General features: G+C 38.7%; 2 protein-coding genes across 5 annotated transcripts in view; both read right to left on the reverse strand.

The window, feature by feature from the left end:
* The window catches only part of rabgap1 (RAB GTPase activating protein 1), a 63,210-nt gene that overhangs the window by 22,035 nt on the left and 25,970 nt on the right, over positions 1-15,205 (reverse strand). For all 4 annotated transcript variants that reach the window (XM_026296729.1, XM_026296728.1, XM_026296726.1 and 1 more), the window contains one exon: positions 224-337. In XM_026296729.1, coding sequence (XP_026152514.1) covers positions 224-337 — 114 coding nt within the window. The remainder of the gene's footprint in view (positions 1-223; positions 338-15,205) is intronic.
* On the reverse strand, positions 9,733-14,627 carry LOC113124205 (probable G-protein coupled receptor 21). The gene has a single exon (XM_026296732.1). The coding sequence runs from the start codon at positions 11,458-11,460 to the stop codon at positions 10,222-10,224; it is 1,239 nt and encodes a 412-aa protein (XP_026152517.1). The 5' UTR covers positions 11,461-14,627; the 3' UTR covers positions 9,733-10,221.

Genomic DNA, 15,205 nt, shown 5'->3' on the forward strand with positions numbered 1-15,205 from the left:
GAAATGTGTACATTGTAAATATAACCTTTATGGAAGACAATGAAGGGAGATAAGGAACTACATACTGCTGACTTGTACAGTATGAGCTCTACAAAAGGTTTTGTATACTTTCAGCACACCAGTTTACAGCTTCATGCACTCTACCCATCATTCCTGACCAACTGGCTCACTTTTCAGAAAACATAAATTCGGACAAGCTGTTGCATGTATGTCTGTGTACCACCTTGCAGATCTTGTAGAGTGAGTCTTGTCCATCTCCTCCAGTGTCTTTGAAGTAGTCATGAGCTGGGAATGTCCTGTTTATGTCCCTGGTGATGGCGCTGTCCTGAGGGGACTCCTAACAGTCAAACAAAGGAAAAATGTTGAGGTGAATGGAAAGAACACACTCAGAAAGGGAGATTCTGTATTATTTACTACTTCTAGAAAGAATTCCTTAGAGGGCCCAGTAGTGGTCAGTGTTTCTCAGTATGGTGTTACTCCGCACATTGCTGTAAGGAGCAGGACAAATTACTAGGGGCACAGAGTGTTCTCTTCTGCAGTACAGACTGTATACACTTCTTGACTTGTCTGTCTCTGTGTGCTCCCTTTTAGTTTTATCTGCAATCAATTTTAGAACATTACAAGCAATTCTTATATTGGCAGAGCTTCGATAAATAACACTAGTTACTAAGTAATAACACACCCTGGACACACAGAGTAAAGGAAAGCAGATCAACCTTATCATGTAACCAGTGTTCAGTGAAAGTTGCAACACTATCATTTTTACTCATTCCAATAGTGGGCCTAAAAAGTATGTTCACTTGTGATATATTTCAAATAACATTTCAGTCAGTACTTAGAACATCTCTGATACGTGGCTCTTCTTCTGGTACTAACAAGGATGTCAACACTACAGTATGTTTAGCTTTCACTGTCACACGTTTCATCACCAGTATCACTCATAAAACGCTAAATCAGCTCTAAGACATTTTGCCTGCAGAGGATATGTAGGTGACAAGGACAGAGGGCAGAAGGTGCGTAGAGACGTAAATATAAGTGAATTTAGAAGAAGAAAAAAGTTTGCAGAAAAGAGAACTGAGGAACAGTCGGGAGGGTTGTTTGGCTATACATCTGTTGTCTTTTTTTCTCATTCTTGGGCTAGTGCCACTGGTAAGAAATAAAAACAAGATTAAGAGTTTACAACCATGCTAGTGGCTGTGTGAAAGTGTATTTAGGAAGAGTGATGTACTGAGAGAAATGCTAAAGTTAGAATACAAACATTCCAGCTGACATAGGGTGAGAGGCAGTGTAAATCCTGGACAGATCACCGACACATACAGACAAACAAAAAACACACATTCACACCTATGGGCAATTTAAAGTCACCAATTATCCTAAACCCAGTCTGCATGTCTTTGGACTGTGGGAGGAAACTGGAGTACCTGGAGAAAACCCATGCAGACACAGGGAAAACAGAATGCCTTTGCAAAATGTCCCGGCAATCTGTCCAGTTATTGAGCTATTTCAGGGTGGACAAAAATGGTCAGCCAACCACCCAACGGCTGACATTGCTGTCCCAAGAGCCATGCTGTGGCTAAAAAGAAAAAATATGGACACGGGGTCAGATGAGAACGTTCAAGGCCAGGATATACTGATAGAAGTACGTAGCTGTGAACACAACACCAACTGCGCGCAGTACATACTGTATAAAAGCTGACATACTTCCCTGAGATATCCCTCTACCGTGATAACAGAGCATCACACAGTGGAAATACAGACACATACATATACACACATGCACGCACACACACGCATACACACACAGATCAGTAAATACTCCAAACTAGCCTTGCTTTTCAAACATTAATCACACCTCATTTCATTATTGATGATCTTTGGAACAAACAGCCTCTAAATAAGTAATGTTACTCTAAGACACCCTGGCTATTACATGACTAATGAAATACACATTTAAAGATGCTTCGCCTCCAGTATTGGAGGCGAAGTGACCCTGAAATTGGGATGTGTATATTGTGTGACACAATGCAGAATTGGGGTATTCGTTTAATTTTGGGCAGAAATCCATTATGGTATTCTTCATGGTCTGGTGCTGGGACTCTGCTCTCACCCATCAGTGGATAATGAAACAGTCAAGTACGAGCAAAGACAACAACAATGCCAAAACAAATCCATGTCAAACAAGCAAATTTATGTAATATTGATTATGGGATGGTAGAAAGCACCATTAGTGTTTCAGCATCCCATGTCTTGCTCACTGGTACTTTGGTAAGAATTAAATTTACCAAGACTTAAAATCCCAACTTGTGATACCACCCTGCAATGCCACAGAAAAAGTAGGTGGTAAATTTAATTTGCATATCTTAGAACCCCTAAAATTTAATGATTATACTTTTTAAATGTCCCCTCTTCTCTTTGTAGCTAATTATACCTTCTTGGTCTTGTTATTATCCATAGAGTTCCTCCCTCTCCTTTTCCCAGGTTTTTTTTTTTTTGTTTCAATTTCCACAGAGGAAGAGAGCACAACAAAAATAAGTGTAAGAAGAAATGCAGGAAGAATACTGAAACAAAGCCAGCTAACTTCCACCACACCCATTAAGTCATAGTGTGTGTGTGTGTGTGTGTGTGTATAAACATGATTTTTTTTTCCAACATTGTGGGGACTGAAACATGTTTCCACAGTGACGTGAGGAATTATGAGGACCCAGTATGTAAATCATTAAATTGTAAAGAGACAACTTGGTTTAAGGCTAGGGTGACGTCAGGTTTAGGTTAAGGGTTAGGGTTAGTCAAGTTAAGGTTAGGGTACGTCTCCAGGAAATGAATGTAAGTCAATGTAAAATCCGCATAGGAAGTGAAAACAAGTCTGAATGTGTTTGTGTGTGAATAAGCACAGCAAACCTGATGAGATGTTCAGGAAAGTTTGAGCCAGCATTGATATTTTACCATTTAATATAACACATACCATAACACATCCTGTGGTCTGATCTCAAGCCAGATGGAATAAGTAATACATTCTCACCCAAATCTGTCCTCACCTCCATGAGGTCTTTTTACTGTAAACTCTGTACAACCTAACTTATTAGAGCTGAAAAGGTTAGATGATTGATTGATTACTTGACTAACAGAAAATGACACAACAACATCCAAAGAACTGCAGGCCTCACTTGCCTCAGTTAAGGTCACTGTTCATGACTCCACCACAAGAAAGAGACTGGACAAAAATGGTCTGCATGGTAGAGTTCCAAGACGAAAACCGCTACTGAGCAAAAAGAACATAAAGGCTCGTCTCAGTTTTGCGAGAAAACATCTTGATGATCCCCACGACTTTTGGGAAAATACTCTGTGGACTGACGAGACAAAAGTTGAACTTTTTGGAGGGTGTGTCCCATTAAGTCTGGCATAAAAGTCACACCGCATTTCAGAAAACGAACATCATAACAAACAGTAAAATATGGTGGTGGTAGTGGGATGGTATGGGGCTGTTTTGCTGCTTCAGGACCTGGAAGACCTGCTGTGATAAATGGAACCATGAATTCTGCTGTCTACCAAAAATCCTGAAGGAGAACATCTGGCCATCTGTTCATGACCTCAAGCTGAAGCGAACTTGGGTTCTGCAGCAGGACAATGATCCAAAACACACCAGCAAGTCCACCTCCGAATGGCTGAGGAAAAACAAAATGAAGACTTTGGAGTGGCTTAGTCAAAGTCCTGACCAGCGCTGTAACAGACTCATTGCAAGTTATCGCAAACGCTTGATTGCAGTTGTTGCTGCTAAGGGTGGCCCAACCAGTTATTAAAAACACTTTTTCACACAGGGCCATGTAGTTTTGGATTTTGCTTTCCCTTAAAAACCTTCATTTAAAAACTGCATGATGTGTTTACTTTTGTTATCTTTGACTAATATTTAAATTTGTTTGATGATCTGAAACAAAGTGTGACAAACATGCAAAAAAAAAAGAAATCAAGAAAGGGGCCAACACTTTTTCACACCACTGTACAAATGTAAACTTTAAGTTTTAAAATTTTTATCAGACAAAACATGTCAAGCTTGACATCTGGTATATTGCAATCAGCATTTCAGCATTTTGTTTAGCAGCTTTTGACATTTCATAGACAATTATTCAATTGAAAAAACAAAAAAATAGCCCGATTAACCGATAATGAAAATAAGCATTACAGTGATTGCAGCTCTATATGTATGATGCAGTAATTTAAATTCTTCACCTTAAAGTTCATCCAGGCTAAAATTTAACAATAAGGCACTGAAAAGGTGCACACAGCCACCCAGTGATGTGTTCTTTCAAAGTGAAAGCCACAAGCATTGATGTATTTTAGAGTGCAGGGGTGGAGTTACTGTGTCCAGTGTGAAGGACCCATTACACTGGGTTAAAGTCTCTCAGTGAATGATAAGGATCCATATTTATACAAGCAGCACTTAGCCATACTTATCTGAAGTGCTGAGAGCATGTACAAAGACCTCTGACAAAATGGCCAATTAGCTTCCTCTCTGACTTTCTGTCTGTTCGGGTAAAGGGAGGTCTGGAATGAGGGTAGCGTGAGAGGGGGAAGAAAACATACCCAGTGTCTCGTGATAGTGGACGGAAGTGTGACAGCAATACAGAGAAAGACTAAATGAAAGAACTGTGGTCATCTTGGACTGAGGCAGCTGCAATATATGAAACCACTTTTGCCGTGTTCATCTGTATGCTCAGTATGTTAAAAACACAAAAGAATAGTTGAACATTTTGGAAAATAACAAATTTTGCATTCTTGCCATAAGATGAGAAGATCAACTCTTAAGTACAACATTAGAGCCTGAAGGAAACCCGATCTCAACGTTTCTATCTCATTTGTATCTGTACACAAACCAAAATGTAAAAATGTTTTTACAAAGTTGTTGCTTTTGGCAGACTTACAAACTTTAACATTTTTTTGACAACTGGTGGCCAGGCACAGTGACTACCTGGTAGTCACTGCTTCAGGAAGTCACTGTGCTCTGCTGGAGTTGAGCAAGAAATGTGATGAACTGACAAACGCCACAGCACTGTCTGCTCTCAGTGACAAGTCAACGTAGTACAGCAGGAAAGTCAAAGAACATCTATAAACCAAATAGAAGCCAAAGGACATATTCTTGTAACACAGACACAATAAAAAGTTTTCACTGGAAGTAAGCCAAAAATGTCTAAAGCGCTAGAGTATGGCTTCCGTGGGAAGGCTGAGTAGCCTCTGGCTATTGTTTATGCCCTGATTTTCTCTGACTCGACACAATAGCTGACATGTCATTCTGTTATTCTTTCTCTACTCCTAAAGGACCCTGAGATGCCAAGAGAACATGGGGTGATTTTTATCAAACTTGATACAAACCTTGTTCCCTTAACCAAATAACACTGAATGCTAAACTGGTTACTTAACTGGAATTAAATTTACTTTACAGAAGACACACAATAACCTTATTTCTTTAAATATTTAGAGAGCTTTGGCAGATGATTTCATCATAAGTAGTGAAATTCTGAATTCATTTTTAACAAACTAAATACCAATAAATTATATTCCATGATTCTCTTTTCTTTACAATAATTTGTATTCGACCAATGCCCAGACTACCAATAGTGCTGTTTCCTCACCTTAGTATCATCAATCATTAATTTTTAATTGTCTGTCTCATGCCCTACTTTTTGCGCACTGGTATACTGCTTCAGTACATGGAGAGTAGGCAAACTATGATTCTGAACAGAGATGAATTTGAACAGCAGGAAGAGGTAAAACCAATCGTATAACACCACATACAGTATTTCATATGTTGTCAAAACTACAACTTATGGTATTATTTTCCATTCAAGTTCATTTCAGCTTGTCCAGCATGCAAATTCAGTAAACTCACTGCTTGAATATGGTGTTCCCATATTAGTCACAGTTAAAGGAAAGATGCCTTTGCTCCTGTCTTTTTTTTCCTCTAACAAATACATTTTATCTTAAACACCCACTCCTTGGGTTGTAGTGAAGTAATTAGTACTAGGAAGCTTGAATACATTGAGATAACATTAAATTTATTTGCTCAGCACAGATACACAACATGTACATCTTACAACACCATTTAGGTCTGTCACCTACAAAGCATCATATAATAAAAAAAGTCTTATTTGTCACAGAGGCTCAATTTCAATGACAGCAAAACAAAACACATTTGACCATTTACATTATCCCAGCATTCACCATTTATAAAAGCAGATATCTTACTAAAACCTTGTCACACATTCAACACCCTTGGCATATTAAATATTATCTAATTGCATGTAGAAATGGCTTCATTTTCAGAGACATATAAACACCCCATTATTCACTGTGAGCAATTTCCAGGATTCATTGAGGCCAAAAACAAATGCAGCGCAAAATTCGTGTCTCTTTGGGAGGCTTCCAGACCAATGTTTTGTTACAGTAATCAGTATTGTCTTAATGTGAAAATAATCTGTTCCTCAGAACAGCTGGGTCATGAGTCAGCTGTTAGTGGGGGTCTTTATGTAGCCTATATAAAGCCTTACAAAAACACAAAAATGAAACTCCAGTACAGGAGAAGACAGATAAGAAAATACCACTGTTAAAGTGCAATATTAGAGTGAGGCAGTACTACCTGTTTTGGGTACGGTACAATCTCTACTCTTAAGATACAACAGCCAACCCCAGCACTGAGGTGGTATAAATACTTGTTAAACATTTTTTTCTCAACGGAGAACAGTTTAAGATAAAAATCCTCATACCTTAAAATGGATTTTATACGGTTATTTCAAATAAGGCCCCAACTACACTCCTTAACTTCATGTATCTTGTATATGGATAAAAACCAGATACAGCACAACATGACTCTTACTTACTGGGACACATTTACACTATGTTATTTGATAGAGTAAATAATGACTCTGCTTGTGTCTAAGACAGATGCCCATCAGGCTACTTCAAGTCCAGAACCTAAAACTGTGACCACAGCAGGATTCTGGATTACCATAGTACTACATAGCCAGTAACTACAGATGATAGGAACCATTTTAATCTTCATTCTTTGCACCTATTACATTTGTACACATTCATATTTGAATATTAATTTTACTATTCACACACAAATTTCATGTTTAGTTGTGTGTAGTCATGATTGTTCTCATCAATCATTATTTACATCTCTTGTAGCAGAAGGCTGCATTTAACCTAAAAATGTCTTCCAAGACCAGCCCTGGTCTCCATATTCCTGCTGCACATTCTATTAATCTTACTCAACATGGCGCTGCACCTCAACACAGCTACCATCAGTGTTGTTTGCTTGGGAACATGAGAGCCAATTGTTTCCCCACCTTTAAGTCTCCAGGAAATGAAAATAAGTTATTGTTAAGTCCAGGACTTCAGTGTTTGTGTGTGTACGCTAACGTTTGGACTTAAATATCTCCTAAAGTAATTTGCTCCCTATTTTACACATTTGTACCATCAACTGCTGTATTTGTGAACTTCTCACCTCAAAGTCAAAGTCATCTAACTTTCGCAAAAAGACAGTAGGAACACCTTAACAAAAACTCTCTAATAAAATGCATCCTCACTGAAAACACTATTTCAATAATTTCTTTAGGTAGCCATGCTGACAAACCTGTTTAGAATCGGCAACATTTTTCACAAACAAAAACAAATTAATTTTACAAAAATACATTTCTGTATTTTGACAATTTTGACATTCAATACTCCACTTCTATACACACAATTTCTGAACAAAAGAAATTACAAATCGGAAAGACTGAAATATCTGGCAATGCTTCACAAATGACAGCCAAATTATTTCAAGAGAAGATGAATGTGAATCTATTTACCACCCTAATCTAACTCACATACTCACAAAACACAATATAAACAAGGGAAGTGATGTATAGCTAATGAAGCAATGAAATAATCTAACTTAGCACCTTTGCAAGAATACCTTAAACAGCCCACTTCAGCCATTGGTCACATACTAACATATCTCCACGCTCACTATATAGACTTATGCATACACAAACAATACATGCAAAAAATTAACAGTTTTGAGTCATGTATTTGCTCCTGGTTAGTTTCAGTTCTATAGAACTGCCAGAACAACGATGGCAAATTACAAACATCTGAAAAGTAACTGAATTAACAGTCAGTTTTAAAATTACTGTACCCAAGAAATGTGATTCTGACTATTTTTTAGTGAATGTAGAATTAAGTGACAGAGGCTGACTAAGGAACATTTTGGTTTCTGCACGTACAATCTGTGGCAGTCTGTGCCCTCTAAACAGACACATGTCTATAAACTGAGCCCTCCCTAGCTAATAGAGGAAAACACTTTCCCATCAAGGCAGCAATATATCACTATATATTGAGAAACAGTCATATTCATGCTCACAAGGCATCACTGAGCCAACACAGTGCAGTGGACCGACACAATCTTTGTGTAAAATCCACTCTCATCTTACTAAATATTTATATATTATTCTATTTATTTATTTATATAGATATTTATAAAAATATCATAATCCAAGAATATCTGATGAACTGTCTTTGGTAGATTAGATTCTAGGTATATAAAGCTAGAATATTTGCACCTAAATAAAATGACATGAGTCTCCATGGGTCTAAATTGAGATCATTTTTCAGATCTGAGTTGATTACACAGTACGTATACTTGGCCTCAATTCGACTTTTAAATTTCATTAGTTTCTCTTGAACATCAAGTTATAATAAAAACAGTCCACTAAACTACACGAGGGGACAAGATGTGAGAAACATACTAAAACATGAGCATGCAGATAGACACAAACACACACACACCCAACTACAATTCCCAATTTCTATATGTTGCCGCACAGAGTTTTGCCTACTGGCAGTGTGAATGGGCTGTTCTGTGTACATGTGGTCATTCTGCGTAATGAGTATTTTTGTGTGGACATGCATGCACTAATCCCCAAATGTAGGTACACCTAGGTTTTTATCAAGATCATTATTACCAAGAATATGTAAATGTGCAGAATTTACACAATTACACTTTTACCACTTCTCATTAGACTTTTCCCCTAAAATCCCAAAGGCAAAGGTAGGGGATCGCAGGTTGAGGGTTATTTATCCAAAATACCTAAACATTATTACTTTGAAAAAAAAAATAGCCTAATGATATAAATTCAGCCTAAAATAAGTGTAAAAATATAGAGGTTTCTTCATCTTGCCTTACCCAAGAGTTTAGTTACATAATCAGAAAAACAAAGGTGCAAGGACAGTCACAAAAATGTAAAAAATACATTGAAAGAGGAATTCACTGATCTTTTCTTTTTGTCAGATTAACAGTCGTACATGTCGTGTCATATATTCATACATTACAACAGACTTGTGTGAACTCACAACCTAATGAAAGACCTGTCTTGTCCTGTACAACATCAATAAATAATCTATAATCTATTTCAAAAGTTTATTGACAGATGTGTCAGACAAACCAGCTCAGTCAATGCAAACATATAAAATGGTGTCTACTGAGTCTAGACCTACATTATTAAATTCCACTTCCTTTTTAATCAACCAACCAACAAGAGACAACAAATACAACATACACACACAGATTTGCATTACTTTTAGTATATAAATACTGGGGGATAAGAGCATAAAAATAGTTAAAGTCTGCTGTTGGTGGTTCACCTCAGCACTACCACCTCAGCGCTACATTACTAAATAACAGCAGTCGACTGTTTCATTGGTTCTAGTTTCTTTTTTTTTTTTTTTAATTCAATACATGCTGTGGTGGAATGAGGATTTCACATACTGCACATAGTTGTTTAGTACAGTACAATTCTTGTAATGTTTTGTTGTCTTAGCAATATAAGTTAAACATTCACTTCCCATAAAACAAAACAGATTTTATCCCTTCCATCTATTGCCCCCGTCAATGAACAGTATGCCAGATCTTCTTGACTGTTTTAAAATATCTAGCAAGAATATCTAGATTTTCTTTAATCCTTCGGTGCTTTGCTCTTGACTCGCTTTCTCTGTTTGCCAGCTGTGGCATGTGCAGAGAGGACGCCTGTGTAACCTCCAAATGCAACAGAAACAGTAGTGGCAGATCAATGCCTCTTTCTCATTACAGCACATTTCATCTTAACAGAGGAAACATTTTACAGCAACCTCATCAGACATGATGTGGTTGCAGTGCTGTTGGCATAAAAGGTTTCCTCTGAGTGTGCACTACACATGACAAGTTGTGCCAAAACCTATTTCCCCATGTCCATATCCATACCCCGGCCCTGAACATCCCTTTTCAACAGAGCCAACGAAAGCCTTTTTGCTGTTCCTAACCCCAAAGCCACTGCCACTGCGCTGTAAACAGAATGAGTAAAGGCGTTTGAGGCCCTTCCTGAAGGCAGAGTTAGAGAGGCTGTAGATGAGACAGTTACAGAAGCTGTTGCTGATGGCCAGCCATGTGGTGAGGAATGAGGCTGCAGGATGGTGGTAGATTCCTGCACTCTCCAGCAGGAAGTAGAGGATATATGGCAACCAAAGGATATAAAACACGCTGGTAATGCGGAACAGTACCATAGCATAGCGCTTGTCTGGGTATGTTGATGAGGGCTGCTGATATTGTGGGTGGTGGTGTTGAGATTTCTGTAGGTGAGAAAAGCGCAGCAGCTGTCCTGGTTCTACTGCACTGTTGTCCTTGACCACAGATCCCACTGTCAACCTTGGGCCCTGCAGTTGGGGTCGGTACCGTGCGTGGCGCTCGCTGATCTCCCGTGTGTGCTGTCGGCAGATTTTGAAGATATTTGCGTAGGTGAAGCAGACAGTGAGAGCAGCAGGAGCATAGAGCAGGGCAACAATAAAGGTTGTGAATGCCGGACTAGTCTTCCACTGAACTGCACACCACTCCACTACATCGCCATGGTAGCCAGGTTTCCCCCAACCAAGAAAAGATGGGAGAAACACCAAAGCAGAGTACAACCATATCAGAACGATGCAGAAGCGCACTCGACATGGTGTCACTAGGGACGGATAAGTTAGTGGTCGGGTAATGGCAATGTAGCGGTCCACACTTACACATGCTAATGATGCCATTGAAACTGACTTTAAAACACATACCATGTACCCAAACACCTGACAGGTGAGCTTCGGGTCGAGGCCCTGAAGGTGATGGAGAAGGGACAGGGAGGGGAACAGGCAGCTGGCCCCCACCAGCAGATCAGCATATGCCATAGTCTGGATGAAAGCACTGGTAGTGTGCTGGCTAAGCAAGGGGGCACAGTGAAACACAAAAATTACCACAAGATTACCAGAAATAATTAAAACGGTGAGAAGAAGGATGACAGAGACTTCAAGGAGGCAGGTGGTAAAAATTTGGGAATAGCCTATCTCAAGTAGGCAGAAGGGAGCAGATGAGGTGGATGGGTCAGAAGAGTTCTGGTTCAGTGAATCCAGTGAGGAATTCATCATCTTGGGCAGGAACACAGTACGTGGTGAATGGGCCCTTCAAGGGTATGACGAACCCAAGAGCCCACTAATTTGTCAGGTAGCTTGCTGCTTCTGAAAGTAGGTATATGGTTTCAGTCCAAATAAAAAACTCCATGCTGCAGTTCCATGACTAGTCTGCTGCCATCTGCCATTTCAAATGCAGGAAGGATGGAAAAGACAGAGAGGGGTGAGGAACTCCCCCTGGATCTATCCTCAGTGCAGACAGTTATGGTTTTACACAAAGATGCAGAACCATCAGGGTAAAAACAGATTAACACACAAACAGGTGTATTCCTTTTCGTTTTGGTAGTAAAGCAAACTTACCAGTTGAAGTCACAAAAAGGAAAAAATAGAAAGAATTGTGACTTTAACTCCCTAAAAAAATCTGAGATGTCTTCAACATCTGTGCAGCTGCAGAAAGCGCAGGCTGAATCTCTCTTTTATCTGTCTATAGCTGACAGTCACAAACACAGCTTCCAGAAAAAAGACATTATTGTGTAATAAGCTGCATACATAAAGTGAGGGAAGTGGCAATAAGCATGATTCCTCCTTTTATGTTATGTCCTTTAACTCCAGTTCTGTCCTGCTTCTTCTTTTTCTTCTTCTTTCTTTTTGCTCCTTTATGCTCTTTTCATCACTCGTCCATGTCTGTTTGCTCTTGTCTCAGGTTCTGTCTGGTTGTTCGCAGCAAGATCACAGCAGACTGCCGTGAGCTGAAAGGATGTAGTCAGTGTGTGGGGTGACTGATGTTTAAAACATCCACACACACATACAAACACACTTCAGCTGATATCTCTATCCAGAAAAGAAGCAACTATGTCTGGAGTGGAAATGAGTTAGGCAGGCATATCAATGCTGGGAGAACCCCCGTCTTCATTTATCTTGCTTTGCTGTCTCTTTCCCTCAGTCTTTCTCTCTCCCTCTGCCTCTCTCTCTACAGAAACAGTGGCACTGAGGCTCCTCCCCTTCCCACTGGCTCCAACCAATAGTCAACTGCAAGGGCACGAGGTTTCCACTTCTCCCATCCTCTCACTCCTCCCCCACTTTTTGTGCCAGTGTTTCCCATGATCACCCAAGACTCAAAAATAACATTTAACACTGTTAGAACTGGTAACATTCAGTATTTACCAAATTCTCCATCTTCTGACCTTATAACTAAAAGAATCTGAACATATGCTTTCTAGAGTGCAGAAAAGGTACTGTATTTGTGCACAGTGAAACAATAAGTGCATGCCTGAGTGCAATTTACTGGAAATATCCCATGATACATATAGTACAGGTCAGCAGGTCCTTTTAAACTTAACGCAATAAATAATTTTTTACAAGTTTATAATTTTTTATATTTACACTGACACTGACAGACTGATTTAAATATATGAAAGTACACCACAAATAATTTCACTTGTTTGCTTTCTAGCTACAAATTGCAAGCAAAGGAGTGTGTGTAAGGTAAAAGTCACTGGTGGAAGTTTAGTTAGGTCAGATGCAGTGATGCTAAAATGAAATGATGGCCACTTTAATTGTGAGAAAATAATTTCTTTAAGTTATCTGTTAAACTAATGTAGCAGAAAGAACCATGAAGAAGAAACATTTAAAATAATACGATTGCTCAAAATAATTTACTAGTGCTATAGTGCTATATGCTAAATCCATAGTACATCAACATGTGGCAATGTCATGATCTGTTAATTACAGCAGCAAGTCATGGTCCTTAGTCAATGGCATTTATGTAATGTATAACAAATCACCTACTTTCTTCCAGGGATTTTTTATTTTCGGAACAAAAGTATTGCTGTTTTGTTCTCTACCCTTGCAACTTTGTGCATTTGTCATGCAAGAGAAATGAAGAGAGAGACTGCAACATTATGGACACTTACACTTACACAGTACAAGTAAGATCCAGACACTTTCAGGGTGTTTTTATAAGGTTATTGTTGCACAGAGTTTGCATTTGATATGTAACTTTCTATTAGTGTGTGCACATCTACTTTTGTCTGGTAGCTCTAAACAACTATTTACCTGCTACTGACTTTGCCTGCATCAGCAGACACTGCATGACTGCTTAGCATTAGAGCTGCTTTGACAGTCAGCTACAGCCAGTTAGCATGACAACACCTGACATCTTTAATCTCCCACCCAGCAATATCAACGGCTACCATTTAATTGCATGGCTCTAACGGTCTGGTTAGGACTTAATTAAACATGTTTTACTTCATCATCTTAAACTATCCTTAGCAAGTCCCCTTCAGCACTTCAGAGAATAGCCAACTGAATTTTTGCTGGAATAACTACAGTTATTTTTAAAACATATAATATGATGATTAGATTTCATTACTCACTGGTCTACATCCTGTATCTACATCCTAACAACTTTCTCAAGAATGCAGAATTTGTCTCGTGCGGGGCAATTTGGTGTAGCGTGATGGAGACCCAAACATACACACACACATACACCAGCCTGCACCTCTCTCCTGCAATCCAGACACACTCCGATGCTTTCACGCACCTCCTCTGCCCACCACACGAGGAGCTAAAAATAGATGACAGTACGACAAAAATGGTTTGAACGAGAGGAAAGGGAAAAAGGATGAGAACGAGAGTGGAAGGAAGCAAAGTTCATCAAAGATAAGAGAAGGAAAACATGGTAAAGAGAAAGAAATACAAGACAGCAAAAAGAAAATAGCAAGAACACAAAACTATGAAAACAAGGAAGCAGGAGACACATAATGTACTCTTAATGGGTTGCCAAGCTGAGCACAACAGTCCTGTTAGGTGTCTAACTTCTGATTTCTCACAGCTTGGCAACATCTCAAGGACAGGCATCCAGTAGCTGACACACACCTGGCAACAACATAAGGGACCTGAACCCCTGAACAGCTTGACTCATACAGGAAAGAAAAATCAGCACTAATAAAGAGCTCATTACTGTTAATATACTCATGTCAAATCAAAGTAGCAATAGTATTAGTAAACTGGTGACACCAAGATTATAATTGTAATTGGTGGGAGAAATGAAATTAATGCTCAATATTATTTTTAAATAATCTCTATAATATTTGCAAATGTAATATTTAATTAAACAACACAATATTAACCCATTGCGAAAAATGTGAATAACTTTTCCTTTTGACAAGCTAAGCTAATTACTATTGAAACAGCAGAATTACCTTGCAAACTGCCACTGCCAACTCTTGACAAGATTATGCCCAAAGCCGGCAGCTAATTATCCTGATAATTCTGTTGTTTTTATTTAAATATGAAGAAAAGCAGCCGCTCAATTATATCACTCAGCGTGATGTAACCCACATGAAAATAACGGGTTGCATAGTAAGGACGCAAATGAAAATTATTTCTAAAAACTAGACAGATACATGTAATACATTATCACAATCAGTATAGCTACTAGTAAATCAGTCAAGTTTATCTCTGTATGATGAAATTAATGCTAGTAGAGAAAGTAATCCCATAAGGCAAGGGTGGTGAGGATTGTCATGCAGTCACAGACACAAAGTCATTATTGTAAGAAAATAGTGCAAGATTATGCAAAAAATTAAGCCTCCACATATTCAATTTGATCAGTTACTCAAATTACTTCATCTGTCTGAACCATTCACTGCATATTTTGATGCAGGAAACTAGATTCAAAAACAGATAAACAAATCTGGATGTATTTCTAGCTGTGCCTGGTAGATGTCAGGGGAGCAATGTATATGTAAACTGATTAGAC

The sequence above is a fragment of the Mastacembelus armatus genome, chromosome 12 (genome assembly GCF_900324485.2).
Source record: "Mastacembelus armatus chromosome 12, fMasArm1.2, whole genome shotgun sequence".
NCBI classification, from domain to species: Eukaryota; Metazoa; Chordata; class Actinopteri; order Synbranchiformes; family Mastacembelidae; genus Mastacembelus; species Mastacembelus armatus.